This window comes from Carassius auratus, chromosome 2, assembly GCF_003368295.1.
Source record: "Carassius auratus strain Wakin chromosome 2, ASM336829v1, whole genome shotgun sequence".
NCBI lineage: Eukaryota > Metazoa > Chordata > Actinopteri > Cypriniformes > Cyprinidae > Carassius > Carassius auratus.
In genome coordinates, this window is record NC_039244.1 from 6,804,806 (window position 1) to 6,827,132 (window position 22,327).

The 22,327-nt window shown below is 35.8% G+C and overlaps 1 protein-coding gene across 2 annotated transcripts in view; it reads right to left on the reverse strand.

Annotated features, from left to right (window-relative positions):
- LOC113114389 (epidermal growth factor receptor-like) overlaps positions 1-22,327 on the reverse strand; it is a 57,285-nt gene that overhangs the window by 23,101 nt on the left and 11,857 nt on the right. For both annotated transcript variants that reach the window (XM_026281329.1, XM_026281320.1), the window contains exons 2-5: positions 1,874-2,025; positions 1,480-1,666; positions 1,123-1,254; positions 955-1,023 (exon numbers count right to left, since the gene is read on the reverse strand). In XM_026281329.1, coding sequence (XP_026137114.1) covers positions 955-1,023; positions 1,123-1,254; positions 1,480-1,666; positions 1,874-2,025 — 540 coding nt within the window. The remainder of the gene's footprint in view (positions 1-954; positions 1,024-1,122; positions 1,255-1,479; positions 1,667-1,873; positions 2,026-22,327) is intronic.

The following is a 22,327-nucleotide window of genomic DNA, read 5'->3' on the forward strand; positions in this document are numbered from 1 at the left end:
CAAGTAGTGTTTTTTCACAGTTGTGAAATATAAGCCAAGGATCAAATAAACAAACTACTCGTAATGCAGAAATCCCAAATTGTTACTCCAGTGCATTTTGCAGAGGGACTATGCTTTACTATCTCAAGGTTAGAAAAGATACATAAATAAAAACCACAAAACACCCCAGATAACCTAGGTTTATGATAACTTAGGGTTACATATAAGAATGGATCAAACATTGAAAGTGTAAATGCCACAAATCATTTTCAGGCACTAAATATTATTGTGGCGAGTGGGGCAGGGCCGAGAGGCGTGGGAACGAGGAGTGAGGCCAGGTGTAGTGATTGGAGATGAGCTACACCTGCGCCCCACCGCCAGTATCGAGTCCCACGTAGGAGATGGAAGGATATAAAACTGGAGTGACGACCGTGAAGGACGAGAGATGACCAGGCCTGGGACGTTATTTTATGTGTTTGCTTTTTATTTGTGCGCGTCAGTCGCCGTGAGGGGCTGACGCGCTGTTTTGTTTATTTTCGAATATTAAAATGATTTTGATTGTGCGCCGGTTCCCGCCTCCTTCTTCCGGATGATTAGGAAGTTCGTATCGTTACAATTATAAATTATAAAAGATTCTTTCTTATTTTTTCGTATTTTTCAAAGTTTTCTATATAGTACACTACCATTCAAAATTGTAGGTGTTTAAAAAACAAAAGATCAGAGTATTTATAATGATTTCTATCTTAAATAAATGTTATTCTTTTGTAATTTCTATTCATCAAAGAATCCTGAAAAAAGCATCATGTGATAATTTGATTTGATAATAATAAAAACATTTTCTTAAAGCCTCTTGAACAGCAGTGTACTGTATACTGTATATTTTTAGGAAACAATTGTTGTCACTAATTTTTTTTTTTAAATGTTCTAAAGTTTAATCGCTTGATTTAATCACTTGAATAGTTCAAAACCACTTACTTTTTTGGCAGTTTTGGGGGCCAGGGCCCCAACAGGAACCATTGTAACAGCTTGGATCACACTTCTCACCTGTTGGGAGGTAAAGTAGAACATTTTTATTCAAAATGCAAAATGAATTAGTACCATTTAATATATATGTATAAAAAAACTGACTCCTGAGGGACATACATTGTCTTGCTAAGCTTTTTGGCTCTATGATGTTAGGCTGACTCTTCATGTTCAGAATATCATTCCACTGGATGGTCTCCACATTACATAAATGATCGTTACTGGCAAATTTTATTCCACCCTTCAGGATTTCTAGGAATGGAAAACAACAATGCTTTCACATATGACAAACCTCACATTTGAAATACAGCTTTATGAATATTTAATAAGAGCTGGGCATAAGAATTCATTAATATTATTCCCTTTGCAAAACAAATATGCAAAACACACGAATGCAGGTCAGTTAGGAGCTTTTGTTATTCCCATTTAGCCGGAAAAACGAACACACACAAAGACCAGTTTTATATAACCACATACCAGTTAAGCTAGTCAGTGGTAACTGGTTCACGCCTTGTCCGATGCTACTGTTGGAGTTCAGGAGGACAGCCAAAGCATATTTGTCTTCATAAAGAGAGTGGCCGCGGATGATACGCAGGTTCTCAAGGGGGATACTGGGGGCTGTATTGATCCCAATGAGAACATAGCCGCCAACTTCTTGGATGCTCTAAAAATCAGGAGCAACAACACAAAATACCATTAAACACAAACCTCATTACACCTACGACACTATAAAGATATAAAGAGTTTTTAACATATAGTTATGATTTTAAACATCTGTCATGAAATACAAATTATACAAACATGTGTACACCAAGGTAAAAGTGAAACAGCATTGATCATAGTGTTTGTAAATGGATATACAGTATCATACCCTGAGAAACGACAAGTCATGCTTTTCTGTAATATATGTGATTTCCAGGTTTTCCAGAACCACGGTGCAGTTGCTGTACATTTTTACCAGAATCTGATAATGGTCATCCACGGTTCCCAGAAGAGCCAGTTTGTTGTTCGCTCCCAGACACACTTAAACACAGAGAGAAAGAAAGCACAATTCAGTCCATCTGAGGCCTTTGTGGGGAAAAATACACAAACGGGCAAACCGACAGAAGCAAATGTGTTATTTGGTTGTAATTAAGTTTTCATTCTTTTTTCTATCTGTTTAGCCATTAAACCTGCCAACGTACCTTTAGACATACAAAGCAAGCATGCATTGAATTAAAGGGGAAAGTAATGACTTTAATATGTTACAAAAGATTTCTATTTCAAATAAATGTGTTTTGTACCTTCTGTTCATCAAAGAATCCTTAAATTCTTTAACAGATAGAATATCTTTATTTTAAAAAATTATAAGGCAACCTCATAAAAAAATCCAAATCATGCCTTCCACAAAAATATTAAGCAGCACAAGGATTTTCAGCATTGATAATAATAAGAAATCACAAGCACAAAATCAGCATATTAGAATGATTTCTGAATGATCATCTGACACTTGGAGTAATAACTGTTGCAAACACAGATTTGCCTTAGCAGAAATAAATTACTTATTCCACTTATTTTAAATTGTAATAATATGTCACGATATATTTTACTGTATTTTGACCAAATAAATGCACATAAGAGAGTTCATCAAAATAAATGAAAAATAATAAAACATTACTGTGCATTAGTAATTAATCCAAGCTTTATACACAGTTTAGCAACAATTACGGTCTTGAGCCTTCTAGTATATTTCACATTTGTGGAATGTTAGCCCATTTTGCAATGCAAATTTGTTCCAATTATACAAATTAGACGGAGAGAGATTGTAGACTGCAATTGCCAAGTCAAACCACATGTTTTCACTTGAACGGAGATCATTAAATACAAACAAAAAATGATTGTAATAAATCAAACCAGGCTGTTAGAGACACAGGCATGTAGGAGTCTTTTGCAGCTAATGAACCGGCCTCTGAGCGGCAACGGAAAGACTCTGCACTGGGCCAAGATAAACAGTGCTCGTGGAAGAGAGCACTGGCTCTTTCTCATACTCATTTTGGAAAAAAACTAAATTTTTATCAGTCTGTCCATAGGCTATTGCTGCAGAGACCATTTTAAACTGTAATTCTGACTAAAAGGCAGAAATAGAATTAAAATAGCCAAAACTGTGAGGTCTCATTGAAAAGTGAAAGAATTGGTCATCATCAACAGCTCCTATTTTGCACCACCAGATATCCCCAATTAGACAACCAGCAGTTTCCACTATCCAATGTATCGACTGTAAAACTGTGAATAATTACATTATTGTGTAAGAGAAGACAGCCCCAGTTATTTCACAAGTGATTTCCTAAGACATCACTTGATTAGCAGCAGAAGGTTGATGGGAATTCCCACTGATTTGAAAGAAATTAGCATTGGAAAAAGGGGACAGACCTAACCTCAATACAAAGACAAATCAATGAATCAACAATTATGTGTTCAGGGGTCATGGTGGTCTCGGTCTGGCATTTCAACTAAAGCTTTTTTTGATTTGTGATTTTGAGACGATAAGACCAGGTCTTGAAGAATGGTGCTTTATAGTCACACCAAGTACATTAAGTGTCTCTCTATGAACACTAATGGATGAACTGTACAACAAAATTACAGAATTCACTCATCCAAGTCTTCTTAGGAAAACTCACAGAACTGTAGCTTTTATGAGGTGTTGACATGGAGTAGGGGCGATACTGGCTGTCGTGAGGTTGTTGGGTCACATTCTTTAACGTGTCTGGTCTTGAAGGAAACGCTTATGCTTGTAAACAACTGAGCAACGGAAGTCTCAAAGAGGTGCTTACAATAGCATGTTTTAAATTGTCACATATGAGTGCTTAGACAGGACTTGTTACTAATGGGTTTCCTTTAAGCATAATTTTTCAACATGCAGGGTACAGCATTACTTTTATTGAGAAACTTCTGGTGTCAATACAAAGATGCAAAAGGCATGGGATATTTATCATCATTGAATTATATATGAGGGTTTAATAGTGTCATTATGAAAAATCTAATGTAAAACAATCCAAGTGTTCTGAGGGCAAATTATTAATTTGTGTGCAGAAAACCCCCAAAACTGCTAATCATCTCCAGCCATTTTAGAAGGACATTATAAACTTGCATCTTGAAAAAGACTTACATCTGGATTGTTTGTGAAATATCATTGCATCTCGTGTGATCTTGACTGATTGTGTTATGCGAAAGTTCGGATTTATCTTTGAATGGGACATGACTGCGTTAATGGAGTGGGAACAGTTTTGGCAAGGAAGTTTGATGAGGGGTTTCCTCAGAAGGGCTTACATTTGAAAACTCCTGTCACAGCCTTGAAATAAAATATCATATGTAAACTTAATTTTAGGTCTTAGATACTGTGGAAATGATTTTCCAGAGGGAGTTTTGATACATAATCTCATTCGTTCCCAACAGTTAGAGCAACTTGGCAAACGTCATAAGTGGTTCTGAAGAACAGAAGAGTGCTTCTGTTATCAGGAACAGCTTAAGAGGAAAAACTGATGATGAGAAAACAGGTTCCCTGTGTTCTGCTTTACTCTAACTACAATAAAAGTGTTTCATAGCCTAGATTCAAGCCATCGGACCACCGCCTACACACAGGAAAAGATAAATTCATAAACAGAGCCTTAATGGCGTAATCTGTGACGGCCTATATGGAGTTACTAATTTCCTGCGTCTGTCACTGGCAGAATTAAGACAGGTTGCATAAAACATATGACGTCCTGAGACAGTAGGATGTTTTCCATTCATACAGATGATATTGTAGCATGTGATGAAGAAATCATGGCCAGAGGTAAGTTACACCACTTATTTCTTCGTTAAAGCTTGAGTTGGCTCACTTCCTTCTAGCAATGCTTCTGGCCCAGTGTCATGATGGCAAAGTTAAGGTGTGGCTTTACCTAGGCTGGCTCAACTTCATTAAGTATACTGTTCTTTTCCAGATATGACGTAACTGAGAGTGTTACTTCTTGCTGCTGGCTGTAGGTGTGCTGAACGCTCTTCATAATGTGTGTTCCCATGCACTCACACTACAGGTTTAACACCAAGTACCTGAGTCATGTACAGCTTGTTGCAATAAAGGGAAGATAAATGCATTTACTGTCTGTTCATGCATTTTAAATTATGTTTCTTGATAAGGGTGTGAGCATATTTGGTTTCTTTAGCATGTTATTAAAAAAGTATTCAGAAAAAGGCTTGAAAAAAAGGTTTGGGTGGTTACCATGACCAGCTAGTTCCTGCTGTGAGATTCTACCCTTCTTCATTCTTAACATGGGTGTAGACCCCCTCCCCCACCCTTTTAATAAAAGGTAAATAAGCACTTTTTTCAGGCAAGTTTGTTCACATAGAGGTTTTCAAGGGCCAGTGTGAAATTTTAATTCAAAGAGACAAGATAGTCTATGCATGACCTGACCTTTTATTTGAATCCAAAATGACATGCCAGGAAATCCCTAATATGGGCAAAGGAACTGAATAAAAAGCAGAAATGTTTGACTGATTAAATGTGAAGATAATAAACACACAATTGCTACAATGCATGTTTTATGTGTGTTTTTCAAAGTAATCTCCAGGTAATAGAAAAAAGTATATGAATGATGCAGCGCTACTTGAGATAGCATTTATAACAGTATAGGAATTATAAAATATATGTTATGCCCTATTCTGTGATAAAAATGGAAAAATGTGTTTGTAGTATATAAACCAATCATTAATAAAAATAAAAAAAAACAAGGTATTGAACCGTGGGCTATTGTTACATCCCTAAAGGCAATGCCACTGCTCTTAAAAATAAACGTTCAGAAAAGGACTTTTAGTGAACAGCTCTAAAAAGAATAATTATTTTAAAGAGTGTTCCTCCAATATCTGATCTTAAACAATGTGTGTTATTGAGATATTTTGTTTTAGATAATCAGAAGCACTATTTCTTAACCAGTTAACACTATACTAGACTAGCAGGCTAAGATGTTAGCTTTCTAAAGCTAATTGAAAACACAAGGAAAGACAATTGTTAATTTGTCCATTTCAGCTATCCAGATGAATTAATATAATGTAATTTAAAAGTTATTAAAATCTCTTTTCTTTTTTAAACTGAAGTGCAATTCAGTAGTTTTTTTTTTTTTTTAGCTGATATTAGTGAGATTTAGATATATATACCAGTGGTTCCCAGACACGTTCCATTGCGCTTTGGCAAAGGATTTGGTTCAGAACTACAAACATGAATAAAAAGCTTAAAAAAAAAAAAACGTTGTGGATGTGTAAGGCTCCAGCCTCTAGTTGCTGTCCATGTAATGACTCTCCCAACCATTAGTTGGGGCTGTCACTCATGAGGTGTAATGACTCTCCCATCCACTAGGTGGCCCAGCCATTGTAGAACTCTCTGGGTCATCACTAATTAGGAATTGATTTCTACCACCTGCTGGTCATTATCTTGTTGGTGTTCTGCCTATTTAAGTGTGCCTCTTCCTTAGACTTGTGTTCAATCTTGAGCTAACCTATCGTGTGTAATCATTGCAGTTTGTTAAACTTCTGGTTTTGTTACTGTTCTTCTTTTGTTTTGTATTTTCACTGAGGAAGCACGGCTTCTCTTATGTTGTTCTTTGGGAACTTGGAGCCTACAGTAAAACCCTTTTGTTTGATTGACAAAGCCTGCTTGTTATCCTTCTGCTCTTGGGTCCAACGGATATCTATCACTCACCATAGCCCAGTGGTAAACAGGGAGCTCAGTTGACTAGAAGACCTGAGTTCGATTCCAGCTTCAGACACCCTTTACAGGATGCGTTCGGCCGACAGTTAATTAGAGAGTTTAAGATAAAGGGTTTGCGTTATTAATAATCAACATTTAACCTGGTAAAATAATATTTATTTAATCGTATCTGTGTTATATTTAATCTACAACAGTAATGTAAACTTTTATAAACTCCCGTTTGGTCGTTAACTTTTAAATGCGTCCTTACGCAGAAAATATGAGCAGGGTTGTCTGCATGAAGACCCGCGACATGCAGATCAACTTGCTACTTCTCTTCTCTCCGATATGGTAGGAAGTTAAATGAAATGAAATGTGGATGATGTAACTGTGACAAGATGATTGCAGGCCAGTTTACAGTGACAGCGTGTGTCTAACTATACGACAGAGAGGACCATTAAAGTCGTAACTGTGAGATGGTATAGTATGTCCCAAAGCTTGTCCACTCTTGTGTGTACTTTTTCTTCACCAATAAAGTACATACTTTAAGGGCGTAGTATAATTAGGCACATTGGGACACAGCATAGATTGGTTGTACACTCGAAATCAGAGAGGATTGTGGGTTAAAAGAAGTGAATGCTTGTAGGTAATGAATTTGTTTACTCAGAATTCGGACAGCACTACAAAATGGCCGACACCCAATACAGTACCGTATTTTCCACACTAGGGCTGCACGATATTGGGAAAAAATGACATTGCAATATATTATTTTTCTACGATATATATTGCGATATGAAATCTAATCAAATTTTTTCTTACAAACAAAAACGGGGTGAGCACACTTAAATTATCATTTTAAATGATTTAAACATCGACACCATCGTGTCAATTGATTAATATGCATGTGGGAGAGAGAGCAAGACAGCGCTAGTGTTGTATGAAGACGGTGAGCGTGCGGCCGGGGCTCGCTCGCTCGCGCTCTCTCTCTCTCTCTGCCCGGTCAAAACTTTCACTCTATGATGGTTAAGCTGTGCAATTAATCTGCGAATCACATTCGTCAAGGGCAGGGGAGCAGCTGGCCCATACAGTTAATGAATAAGGGATCAACTACGACAGCCTACATCGCACATCCTGTGATGTGACTATCGTGGATTCGTACATCGCGATATCGATGCTTAAACGACACATCGTGCAGCCCTATTCCGCACTATAAGGTGCACTTAAAAGCCTTTAATAGTTGACAAAATGTTGACATTCCCTTTATCACAGCTCTATCTAGTGGATGCATAACGCAAACCCAGTCAAACTTTTGACTGCAGTATCTCCTACTCTATGCGCTTTATAATCCGGTGAGCCCTATATATGAAAACAGTTCTAAAATAGGCCATGCACTGAAGGTACGCCTTATAATCCGGTGCGCCTTATAGTGTGGAAAATATGGTACATTATATAGGGCATAGGGAGCATATTCGGTCTTTTGGATCTGAATCAGGTGTGTTTGATTAAAGAGACTTCAAAATAACTGCCCCCCCCCCAACAAAAAAGAAGCAATTTGGCCAACACTACTAAGGATTTTATTAATAATCAAATCCTTCCACCTTGTGCACGCCGTACAGATGTTTGCTATTTTTTTTTGTCTTTGTCAGCTTTTGTGCATTGGTCTTTTTCACTTCTTTTGCCATCATACATCTACTGATCCTACCATTGTCTCCATTGGAAAAAAAAAAGTTAATAAGTGTCCATTAAAAATTTCCCTTCTTGCATAACTAAACAACAATTTGCTTCTAGCGTATGAGCCAGTAACATACATTACGAGCCAGATAATTATTTCAGACATTTAGTGAAACATTCACAGGTCACGTCATTTCAGTATCTCGAAACACACCAAGGGGTGACCCACACTATACATAATTCAAACACTTTTTATAGAAAATACGCAATTCCTATGACTCTTTACAAAAATCAGTTACTGTAAATTTATCCCCACTTTGACTGAAAGGGTTTTCTCGAAGATTGATAGAACAAAAGAGAGCATATGTTCTTTTTTCAGTTACACAGCAAGGTTTATGTAAAGTAATTGTGATGTCTCTGAATCATCCATCTTGGATCTAGAGCTCAAGACTTTAGGTTTACAGAGCAGTTTAAACCCCTCAGGACCACTATCAGTTTTAATGAGGAAAATAAAGCTTTTCCTCATGTCTTCCTGTGCGTTGAGCCCACACTTCCCTCTCCTGGTAGGACTGAATTGTTTGAGGCGCAGCAGAGGAGGTGTATTCCGCTACATATGGTGCAATGTAAACAAAGATAGCATCACAACACAATGAGGGATTCTCAGGGTGTGTATGACAATAATGTATTCTGGGTCTTTGAAGCCTAAGTCTGAGATTCCAACTGGGATTGGTTCCAATGAGTGGGATACGGACTCCAAACTGTGGAGATGTGGGGGTGTTCAAGATCAGGGACTTTAAGGAGCACACAGGAAGAAGATGGATCAAACGGAGACACACATCCACACAAAAACAGCACCACTATACCATTTGAAAAAGTGGATGGCAATAAAACAGAGGGGAAAAAAAGCCCTTCTGACATTTCAGGAAGTTCCTTGTATGGGGTCAGTCATTGCGTTACTCCAAACCCAGATGCTCTAGTGGCCTCTTGGGAGGGATGAGGGAGCTAGAAAGGATGGATTTGAGAGAACTGGGAAGGAAGACGTGTTTGAACCAAGATGCAAAACACCCACAGAAAAGCCATGTATTTCATTTAACAGAATGCACTTTAAATGCATTAATGGCTTTACTAGCAGAAAGTGATACGGTGTTGACTTTATTACACCCACTTCTTCCTCTGTTGCGCATGAGTGTGTAGGCTTCAGTGAGGAGCAGCAAATGTAATAATAATGCTAGTTTAACATTTCCAGTTGCATAACACTAGCACAGTTGTTTGACAATAGCACAGATTTTCCATTCAACAAACCACTTTTTCCAAGTGTGAGAAAGTGCTGAAAGGCTGTTTGTCATGGCATTTGATTTTTGGTTACGGCTGACATGATTTTGGAGAGATGTAATCATTGACCAAAATAGTGACGTTTCATTAGTGCATGTTGCCGATGGCATGTTATGACTGTTTTCATTACAGCCATAATTTTAATGTTTACATTTTCAACAATGAACTGGAGTGGAAACCCTGTTATATCATTAAGAAGATAAATTGCATAATGTGCCAATTAAATGTTTGTACACAAGTCAGTTATTATTTGAGTGTTCATAATTATATAACTCTGATTAGCTTTATGATTTTTGGCTAAATAAAAACTTTAATTTCTGTTTCAGTGATCTGTTAAATGAAAATCAGTAACACTTTAGTTTAGGGACCAATTAACACAATTAACTAGTTGCGTATTAGCATGCATATTACTAGCATAATGGCTGTTTAGTAGTACTCAAAAAGCATATATTAAATGGCTTATTCTGCATGACCATAATTTATATCCTACCCAATTCCTAAACTTAACAACTACCTTACAAACTATTATTAAGCAGCAAATTAGGAGTTTATTGAGTTAAAAGTTGTAGTTAATAGTTAATAATGAGAATTGGTCTCCAAACTAAAGTGTGACCAAAAATGTATTTTGGTGCATCACTACAAAAAATATAACCCATTATCCTAAACTTGTCTTTCATTTTCCCTTTCATATTCACTGTTGGAAAGTCCTATTCAACCCGATCTCAGAAGAAAATCTAAACGCAAAGTGTAAAGCGCATGGCACAGGTGCACTCAGGGCATGTCCAAATCCAATTTTGCTATTTTAAAAATGGCAAAACGTACGCTGGGGTTTATTTTTGGAATGGGTTGTCCCTATTCTCTTAATAAGAAAATGGTGTAACGTTCAATAAACCAACCAGAGTGCCATCTCCCATTCCCTTTCAGAGCGAGATGCATTCGCGCCAGGGCGGATGGCTATTTATATGGCGGAATTTGTTGGCGGAAAAGCGAAGAAACCGACCTGCTTGTGCGCAAAGTTAACTGTAAACCTTTTGTTTTTAATATTTGGCATCTTTGTGTGATGCGCATCCATGTGTGTATAAAGCAAATTCAACGCACACTGCGGACCTGGCCAGAAGCGCATTTTCTACATACAGGCTCTTTAAATAACAAAAAAGTCTATTTTCAGATCCTTAAAATAGCAATGCGCCTGAACACACCTCTTTTTTAGACCAGCATGCTCAACGACGTGGCGCAGGACGGGAAAATGCAAAAAGCACTGTACTGAAAATAGCAAACACACTTGCGCTTCACCTTGCATCGCATTGCGCCAGTGTATGAATAAGCACTATGAATTAAAAGAAATTTGCAAAACATAATTTTGAGTCTTTAATGTAAATTAATCTGTTTAAGTCACTCAAATTTTTATTTAATTCAATAACCCATGCGGCTTTGTGCCCGAGACATTCTCATTTCTGATTTAAATTATTAATTGAAATATTAGCCCATTAACTAGCTTTAATGTAGTTATTTTAGTGAAGCTAACTACTTATTTTCTTTAAAAAAATAAGCTTAAGTAAAGCTAATTGTAAGTAGCTTTAAGCTTGGAAAGCTTTAGTTTCAATGTAGCTTCATTGAAGTTTCTCCATGTTTTAAGTAGCAAAATGGCGCTTTTCTGCATTGTACAACCTTATGGACACTGTTCTTAGATATTTTTTTTTTTTTTTTTTTTTTTTTTTTTTTTTTTTTTTTGAAGAAGTTTAATAGAGAGAATGTCATTCATCTTACAAAGCATCACACTTTTTTTCTTCAAAAACTCTGGAGAGACAAATAAGGACCTAAACTGAGGCAAATGTTTATCTTTCTTGGAAAGCACTCCTAACAACTCAGTGTACATCTCCCAGTTACACTTTGCAAATCTTTGACTTTGTTTATCCTGAGGCCCAGGGTTGGAATGCTAGAGAAAAGGACCTGTTGAGCACCTAGTCTTAACATTAGCTAAACATTAGCATGCTAGCATTTCACATTTTACTTTGTGGACTGATCAAGTTGCAATGAGATCACGTCTGCAGGATTTGATGCAACTATGTCATTCCTAACTTGGTGGCTTTTGGGCTTTGACACACACAAAAAAAATGAAACCTAATATTTATGTCTTTGTGTTTAATACAAAAAAAATATATGTTAATAAGTTTTCAAATTTCATAATGCTCAATGCCCTAAGTTATATTATTTACAAAAACTATTTAAACAAAATAACATGCCATGGACAAATAAACACCCCATTAGAGGAACCAAAAATGCACCAAACTGTCAGAATGACTCTGAAAAGCTACAAAACAGGCGAACATTAATCTTCTGCTGAACGTGTGAACAAAACATGCCCATTCATGATACTCAGATGCATTACCCATTGAGTTGCTAATGTGATCACTGGTGTGCCTACAGTACATGATCATAGATTTTATTCATCATTTTAGAAGAAACAGAGGGAGCCAAGATCTGATGCGTTTCACTAGTTATCTTCTTTCTGTCCTCAGATTGATTTCTGACATTTTCTGTGATATATTCTTCACCAAAAGTAAACACTGTGTCTGTTTATTGTAACAAAGATGCACTGTTATCATTAGCGTCAATATTATGCACAGCCTTATTTGTTGCTGTATATATGGCTGGTTATGAGTTGAGTTCTATCGTAATCCAGCCAGTAGTTAATTCCAAATGGTATATGAAACATAACTAATCTATGCGGTTGAGTAAAACTCCTTGGCTAGTTTTTGTCCTTATTTCTTGAGGGTGCAGTAATGCTCGATAATGAATGTGCTAAAACTTAATCTTAGATGTTCAAATATTATTCCAACTCTAAACCAGAAATATACTCAATGCAAAAAAATAGGTTGAGCACTTAATTTGGAGTTCTTGTGTTATTGTGGTTGTAACAAACAAGGGGTTGAGTTATCTACAAATATCTATGCCACTGAACCAAATGTGCTATTATTCAAGTAACTTAATGCAAACAAGTCAACAGTAACCAACTTTAAGTAACTTTCTTAGAAAGATTCTTATCGATTCTTGCTACGGCTTGATAGAAATGGAAAAACAACTGCAGAAACATTGGAAATCCAACACATACTGAACATTTTCCAAATGCAATGTGAAATGGACTTTTTTTTTTTTTTGTGGTCTAATTATCTCAACACAAAGTCATGAGGATCTGCACCGGTCTTCTAATATATACCTTTTAAATGTTAGGGGTTGGTAAGATTGATTAATGGTTTTGAAAGAAGCTGCATTTATTTGATTATAGTTAAAAACAAATATTGTGTTATATAATATCATAACAATTTTACAAAAAAAAAGTACTGAGAGAGAGGGGGGGGGGGGGTATAGAAAAGAATCACCCCCTTTAAAATAATCCCATTTTGTTGCTTTGCAGCCTGAAATGAAGATGTATTTAATCACTGCAACTTATAACATCCAAATGAAAGAACAAGTACCAGTATGTCAGAAAATAATTAATAAAATAAAAACATATTCACTGAGTTGGAAAAAGGATCACACCTTGTGGCAGTATTTTGTTGAACCACCCTTTGCTTTAATTATAGCCTTTAGGGACAGATTTACTAAACAGGGCAAATTAGCGTGAGAGCACAATTCCCAAAAAATTGCTAATGGGAGTGGAAATTTCTGCGGTTGGTTTACTGACAATGCACAAATTAAAGAACACAGACAAAGCCAGATCAGTTCCATAATGACCAACACAAGCTAGCAAGAGCAGTGCAAATTAGCGTCTGCTTTAAGACATGCTTTTTGAACTGCATGAGACCTTTCTTAAGGAGTGTCTTTTTTTTTTTTTTCAACCCTCCCATACAAGTCACATTTGTGGAGAATTTGTGATATTGTTGTCATAAGCACACAATGACTACTCTTTGTCTAAACTCCTGCTGCTGGTTCAGAGTTGCTGACATGTTGGTGTTCAATTGGATGTTATAAGTCGCACTGAGTAAATAAATCTGGATAAAACAAAACCTTTCAGGGTCTTCATTGCCGAATGCAAAGCAACAAAATGTGTTAATTTTAAAAGTGGGGAAATTATTTTCTATTCCAACTGTTTTCTATTTTAATATATTTAAACATGTAACATTACTCCAGTCTTCACTGCCATATGATCTTTCAGAAATGTTGGGTAATTTGGTTGAAGATTAAGTGCTCAAGAAACATTTCTTATTGATTAAATATCAATGTTGAAAACAATTAATTATATTAATGCATATTAATGCACATTAATGCGCGCGCACACAAACACACATACACACACACATATATTAATTTTAATTCAGAGATTAAAAACATGCTCATCACAAAAGAAATGTTTTATTGTGTGAATTGCATTGTTACATATTTTTCATTAAATTAAATTAAATTAAATTTAAAAAAATTGTTATGTCAGTTACATCACTTGTTCCTGTAAACGTTAAAAAAAAAAAAAAAAAAAAAAACACTTAATATAAAATTAAATCCTGACATAAACTATTGTGTCAGCTTTAGGCATTCAGCAACTTACACACACACACACACACACACACACATCCCTTTTATAATTACAACAGAAAGGGTTGGTTGAGAGAGAGTTGTGAAAATGAATGGGCAACATGGGCAAAACTGTGGTCACGTTCCAATTTTCCACTAGCCCTACTCTGCAATACAAGAGTCTAATGCACCATTTGCTGGATAACCCACACATCTCACACATCATTCCAACCGGAAAGAGGCAGCTGCATTTCGGGAATCCCCTGTTGCCCTGAACATTCCAAAATGTTTCTTTTTCCACAAACTACAGAGCAGCACAAAATGAAACTCAGAGGTTAACACAGCTAACCACCAACTTCAGATGTTTCTTTAGGGAGAAAATATGAAACAACACACTTAGCAAGAGTATTTGTGAACACCAATATGTATTTGTATGAATATGTTTATTGCTCTGTCCTATATTTTGTTTCATTATAACAGATAGTCAGGGATACAGAAAGAGTGCTGATGTTTTTGATTATGTATGTGAGTGACTGTGAGGATGAAGCTATGATTTAAAGAATGAGTGCGTTGGAGCACAGGGATGAGCTTCCTGTGTGCTGCTCCCAATCGTTATTCATCATTTACTATTAAAACATTCTGCGTTTCACATTATGGCACACATGGTTTTGTTCATGCAGATGAAGAATGACTTCTTTCCAGAGACTGACGCATAAGATGAACTAGTCGCACTAACTGTAAAGATTCCTGAGGTATGCACTGTTTCACCACAGCAAAAAGCGTCTTGGTGTATTTTTGACAAGATTTCACTAGAACTGTGAGCAATCAGTATTTAACTCTGAAATCCAAAGGGGTTTAGATGACACATTAAGGAGTCGCATTTAAAATGCAGATTATGTGCCAAAATCCAAAAAAAAGCATGACAAATCTCAGGAAATATATACGGAAATGAGTCAAAATATTATTGACTACTACTTTATCATTTCACATATTTTAGCTGATAATGAAATGTTCGTTTATTACTGAATCTCATCTCGAGTTCACCAATGCCTTCACAACAGTCATCTTTTCCATAGAAAACAAGGCATGGGCCAAAGCAAAGCTCTCAAAACAATGGCACTATTTGTTTAAAACTACAATCACATCCTCAAGTCAGTTGTTTTAAGCCCACCCTCTCACTCTTAACAAAAAGGGGTTGAGCGACCTGCCCCATATCACTCAACTGGGCATAGAAGTTGGCTTGGAAACTTTTCTTATAAACTCTAGACAAATTGCTTTGAAACGGCTGGGCTATGGAGCAATGAAACATGAGATGATGTGTTGGGGAGTCTGAGACTGAAGAGCAATCCAATATGGCCAAAATCTTTCTGGTTTGAAGAGCGTTCCTCTGTGTAATCTAATCTAAGACTACGCACAATAACTGATGATGAATATTATAAGAGATCAATGCTTTAAGGTTAAATTGATTTTGATTTGTACATTGCCTCATGATACCTTCAGAAAAAGGGACAGGAAACCTCTTTCCAGAACATTTTTGTTCACTGTTCCTTGCTGGTGGAATTATTTTCCCAACCCTGTCCGGAATGCCTGACTATATTCCAAAAACAAGCGCATTAACGACGTTAATTAGTTGTTTGTTGTTAATTACGTCAAATTTTTTAACGCATTTCACGCATGCGCAGTGTGACAAATTATTCAGGTCAGGAAAGTCTCGTCGATCTCTGAATTCTCAAGATAGTAAAAAACAGCGGCGAGCGCCGCGACGAAAACACAGAAGAAGCTTAAGGTTTTACCCCAGTTACTCTCAAATACATTCATGCCAAGTTCGATAAACAGAGACGACTTTGGTATTTGATACACTGGAGCTTCTTCCTGTTATATCGTCCTGTGTTTCACACTGCGCATGCGCAGAACGCCTACATGCAATGCAGCGAAAATTACAGCTGTTTGGAAAATCATATGCATTTTTACTTGGTTTTACTGGCACTTGAAGCCTTCAGAACGTGAAAATATTTATCCTAAAGTATTGTGGCAGAGCAAATGAACACCTCCCAAAAACAAGAGTGCCCAGAGTGCTGCTTATGTGATGGTGGCGCATGTTTGTGTTTCAAAGTGTTTCAAAGTTCATTCTTTCGAGTTTCTTTATGCATAATTTCATAGATATGTGACACTATCAGTAGTTAAATGGCATGGTTTGATATAGTGCTCAGGTAAATTTGATCTAAGTAAATGTTAAACTTTTGAAATTCAGAAAAAAAGAACCACATATTGATGAATCAATACATGAAAATTATGTATCTGTGTCCTGTTATTTATCTTTTGGTATGCATTTCAGAAAAAAAAAATGGTTAGGATTCAGGTGTAATTGCAAATATTGATTAATCCTGGTTAATCCACTGAAAATGTCAGCACTTAACTGCATCCTGCTGAGAAAAAGTCTTTCTCTGTCATTTCTTAATCCCTCCTTGTTCTAGCTTGTATTATTTTAAACCATGTCTGAAATTTTGTATTACTAGCACTTCATTTCCTCTTTATGATTAATTGCTTATTTTTGTATTGATCATTTTTTAGTCACTTTGGACAAAAACATCTGATGAATAAGTGAATAAATGTAAATATAAGATGGTTATCAAATGAACGTTCCGGTTTCAGTAGATATTCAGCATCTGTGATATGTTAAAATATTTATCTGTAATAATACAATAAAATATAATAATACAACATTTGTACCTGAGTAATAAATAAAGACTTTCAAATTTCAGAAATTCCACATCAATGCTTTTAAACTATATATATATATATATATATATATATATATATATATATATATATATATATATATATATATATATATATTTTTTTTTTTTTTGTGAACCAATATTTATTATATTCATGGCTGAATATCTAATCACAAATGAGAACCGATTTGGAAGATTTTATTATTATTATTTGTAATTTATTTTTTCACATAGTATAGTAATAACTAAATAATTAAATGGACAGAAGAATTAAACAATACTGATGCATTCTGAACATTTTGTTAATAAATGAAATGATATTATTTATAATATTTTATATGTTAAAAATACTAGTGTGTCAAAACTTTCTGTGGCACCTCTGCCCTAAACTCTGCACACATTTTCTTGACTTTTTAGACCCATTTCATACATAATATTATGTTAATTGGCAAACTGATTACAGGTCTTTAATCTCTTTAAAATTACTCCTTATCTTTCATTGTAAGCACATAAATGCATTCAAGATTTTCAGAGTTTTCTTAAGTGATGAGTTCAGATAACTTTCTGCTGAAATCAACGGTAAGCAACAGATGCTGTTCGTTGAATTCAAAGCATTCCTCTTCTGGTTACTTTAAAAAGTCTCCAAAATATCATTCACACTTGAAAGAGAAAACAAACTGTTTATTATTAATTACAAAATGTGTTTATTATTTCTCTAAATATAATTCATCTCTAATTGAATTTCTAAGTCACTTGCAACATAAAATCAATTGAATAATTTCTTGTTTATTTAAATTGATGGTTTTCAGCACCACAAGCAAAGATTGCTCACGTGTCATAACCGGATTACATCAGTGAAGAGTTCAGAACAGATGTTGGATCGGCTGCATATGCACTAATATTTCCTGTGAAGAATGCTCCAAGTTTCCACTGCGGTTACAAAATCTCAGTCACCAAAATCCAGCAGTGCATTGGGACCCTTCTTTCTCTCCAGAGCACTGACGCAGGCATGCCCCAACATACGCTAAAAGACTAGGCTGAATGACTTGCTTTCAGATGTGTCAGGTGTAAAACCAGATGATAAAGCACCTTGCAGGTTTACATCAAAGAACATGAATCTACTTTGCATCCATACACAGCTGGAGGACACATGGCAAATCCACAGGTAACAAGAAATTGAATGTATGACTAAACCACATTTACAACAAGCTAGAAGATTTGGGAACAAAGGGTCATTTTATGAAGGTTTTGACTGCTCTGTGAAGGTTATGCAAAATGCATTATCTCAAAATAAAAATAAAATAAACATCATAAGGGCTATAACATTGCCTGAACACAAAATAGTATAACACAAACCTGTATGAGTTCATACAGTTTAGAATAGAACAGAACAGAACATAACAGAATAGAACAGAATAGAATAGAATAGAATAGAATAGAATAGAATAATTGTCACTAGTGGTCTCAGACTTAGCACCTTGCTGTATTTTGGTTAGATGGATTTTAAAATCCTAATTCAGCTCAGTGTTCTGCTGGAGTTGTAAGGGGCCTTGGAATACGGTCATCGGCTGCCTCAAATTCCTCTCATAGCTTTGGCTAGCTACTACGAAAACAGCCTCTCTCGCATACATGACCTCTTGACCCAGTAACCATTATGAGTCTTCTAATCCGGGAGTTACAAGCATATGATTAGATTTTCCAGTAAATAAAAATTGCTGTAAAACTAAAAAAAGCTCTTCAAATGAAAGACTAAGGGATTCCTTTTCAGGATTTAATTAGTCTGATGAGAGAAATGAAATACATAAAACATTGTCCCTGAACCAGGCAGGAAGTTAATCTGCACCCGGACCCATTCTAAGCTTATCTCTAAGGAGATGTTTCAGTGTTCTGAAAGAGCCTTTACACTTATCACTAAAATGATATAGATGGATTGCTTTGGTCTGAGGCGTACAACATCCCTCTGAGCTGTTCTGATGTCTTCACTTTCTCAGCACTAGAAATAGCCCTGAGCAGCTAGACTGGATTCATTCAATTAAAGTTAATCGAAATGACAGTATACAGCATCACTAGCTTATGACTAAACTGCTCCACTTGTGACGATCTGCTCCAAAACCTAGTGAACAGCCTATCTAGCCTATCTTCCAAAAGGTAGACTATACTGGAAGTTATCATGTTTTGTCACTGTACGCTAGCATTAGCTGCCACAGCCACTTACATCGCCTCAAATCACCAGCTGTCACTGACAATAAATGAGGCTTTCAAGCATCACATGTACATTTTGTGGAGAACTAAGTAATTCTCCAATTGAGTGAAAATGAGTGAAATTTGATAAATAAATAAATTTAATATTCTAAAGTACTGATAAAAATAGATTCACTGGACAATTTTTATCCAGTATAACTGTTATGCTTATTAAAGTATCACATTTTTAGTTTTACAACATGCTAATGGCAAAGTATTAGAATCCATTCTGATTTATAACCTTGAACTTAACTGAAGTGTGCACAAACTGTTAGCTTAGCAAAAAGCTAAAATTAAACATTATTGGAATCAACTTTGAGTCATATCTTCTGTACAATTAGCATAAGGAGAGTTTATGTGCTTTTGCCACCTCTAAAGATTGCTCCAAATTAGTCACTTAAAGGGATTGATTCCAGTTAAGCTGATCCCTTAGAAGGCAGGTGTCTATATAGGGAACAGACAGCATGACAGTTTGGAACAGAGCTTAAGTTTGAAAGACATTGTTCTTACAATCCATTAGCTTCCTGGATTATTTCACAGCTTAATTCAACTTAATTTGTAACATGTAGAGTATATATGACTTATGAGGAAACGTAGTAAAACTCCTCACCAACAGAATTGCACCTGAGGGCCTGTCAGTTTTGAGAAACAGTCTGTGTGTCAACCTACAGTACAATACAGTGTTCTAATACACACTCCTCTCAACACTTAACAAATACCTCTTTCTTTTTGTGAAATTTCACTTAATGTAACTTCTATTATGGTTACTGGAGTGTTGCTTTAGTTAGGCAATCGACTTTTAAGAAAAAGGCTTAAGAACTTTTCAGGTCTGTTAACAGGTTCTGTCTTGTTGGTTAGCACACCTGCAGTTTACCAACATCCGTATTAGACTATGGAATATCAAGGAGGTTTTTTTTTTTAAATCTAAGTACTATAAAGGCCTAGTTTATTGTCATAAAGAAACTACACAAGAAGACCTGGTCATTCATACATAATTGAAAATACCGGGCCCATTATATTTCTGAAATGAGAACAGGATCTTTTTCTTGGCAGCTTGCCACTATTCAACTGTTAACCTGCATTATTCTGAACACTCAAATATTTGCCTCATTGTGAGCCACCTGACTTTTCTAAAGGCAAATTATAAAATAACAAGGAATAGCAGCCAAAAACACTCCCGCAGCAAAAGAACCTTCAAAATTAGGGTGAATCAATAGTAATACCATGTTATATCACGTCTTTACACAGTAGACTTTAGACACAACAATGTGCTAAAATCACTCAGAATCCTTTAGCAACCACATGAAAGAACACTCAATTATTCAAGTGGGCAAGTACCATCACATTTTCTTAAAATGTCATTGTTTTCCTCTAATGCATACCTGAAATAAGTTCTGTCTTTAATATACTTTCATGTATTTTCTATGACAAAAACACATCGTCCCCTTTGAATTTTAAGGTTCTATCTGCGTTCTGACTAGTTTTGAGATATTGAGCTTTAAAATTGTTGTGTTCCATAGACTTCTGTAGATAGAACCTTTTTGTTTTTTTCAATAAAAAATCCCAAAATGTACACAACTTGAAATAACACATCACATAATGTAAATAAATTATTCTAGGAATAAGAATATGTGAATAACTCAATTTTGACAAAAATGTCAGATAGAACCTTATAATTCCAAGGGGACGACATCAGTCATTACATTTTTAAAGCTTTTTAAACTTGTGTGGGACTACAGAGGTGGTCAGGAAATTAAACATCATGCCAAACAGGAAAACTCTACTCTCTAGTCCGCTTTCACAGCTTCATTGTGTTTATAAGTTCACTCTTGAACTTTTTTTTTTTTTTTTATAATCCAAAAGGCCAATAGAAATATCCTGAGTTTTAGTCAAAGAAACCAGGGTGATGGTAACTTACATGTTGGCCTACAACAAAGCAAAACCAAATCACATTTATAATCACAGATGATATAATCGTCCGTGATAATGACAGCTGTTTGCGTATCTTCTCAGTGAACTACTCCTCTGTGTAGTAAATGCTGCTCCATCTGAGAGCACGTGAAAATACCACATATAATAACATATTTGTACTCCAAACTCACTTCAGTCGAGTGTTTGAAATAAATTTTTCTGTGAGATGATGTGGCTTCTACAACAGGATAATTAAGGAACACAATATTTCATTGTATTCTTAGTAGTGATAATGGCTATGTTGATTAGCATTTCATGATAGATATACAGTACTTTATTATGATGAAAATTATAATAATAATAACTCAGATAAACCATATATTGCTGCAGTCGTGTGTTTATTAGTCAAGCTTAATCACCGAAAGCAGTTAAATCTTCTGTTTATTCAGCTGCACTGATTTCTTCTTCGGGACATAATTTGGATTTTCAGCGTGAGAGCGAACTCTGGCCTTTGGATGGATATTTACTGCTAATCACAGAACTGTGCTTTACTGAAAGATACAATCACAAATTCTGCCTAATCGTGATTTATTGCCTTTGCGATTTAATTTTGTTAACTTTTCAGCCCTAAATGAAATTACCTCAGTTAAATCAACTGATGATTAAAGAATAGCACAAACTCACATATTTTCATCCGAACATGACGTTTGTTATCATAATCACTGTCTCTGTAAGACTCCACAGAAAATCCACAGAATGATTCAACTTCCTGCTGAAGGATGCCGTCAGCAACACAGGTGACTTACTCTGACTCTGTGCATGACTCTTATTGCTTAACTCAAAGGTTTGTTAATTTAGTGGATTATTGTGTTTTAAAGGGGTTAGTGAGACGGGACAATAATCTTCCTGTCCCGCATTATTGACTGTAAAAGATAGTAATATTGCAAGCAAAATCATGTGTATACAAAGCATTATGCATCCAACAATGTCAGTAAATCCTGTTTCAAAGTCGACGCTAAATCATCAAATAAAGGTTCTTTTGTGTTACATACACTTGTCCCCATGGAAACGACAATGTACTCAGACTAGTTCCTGGCCTCAATGGTGAGGGCAAACGTTTCTCTTTCAGCACTTTTCTCAATCTGTCACATCCCATCTGACTCATATTTTGAAGAAGTACATTTTGGGATGCCAAAACCATGTCTTCACGATTCAGGGTAAGTCT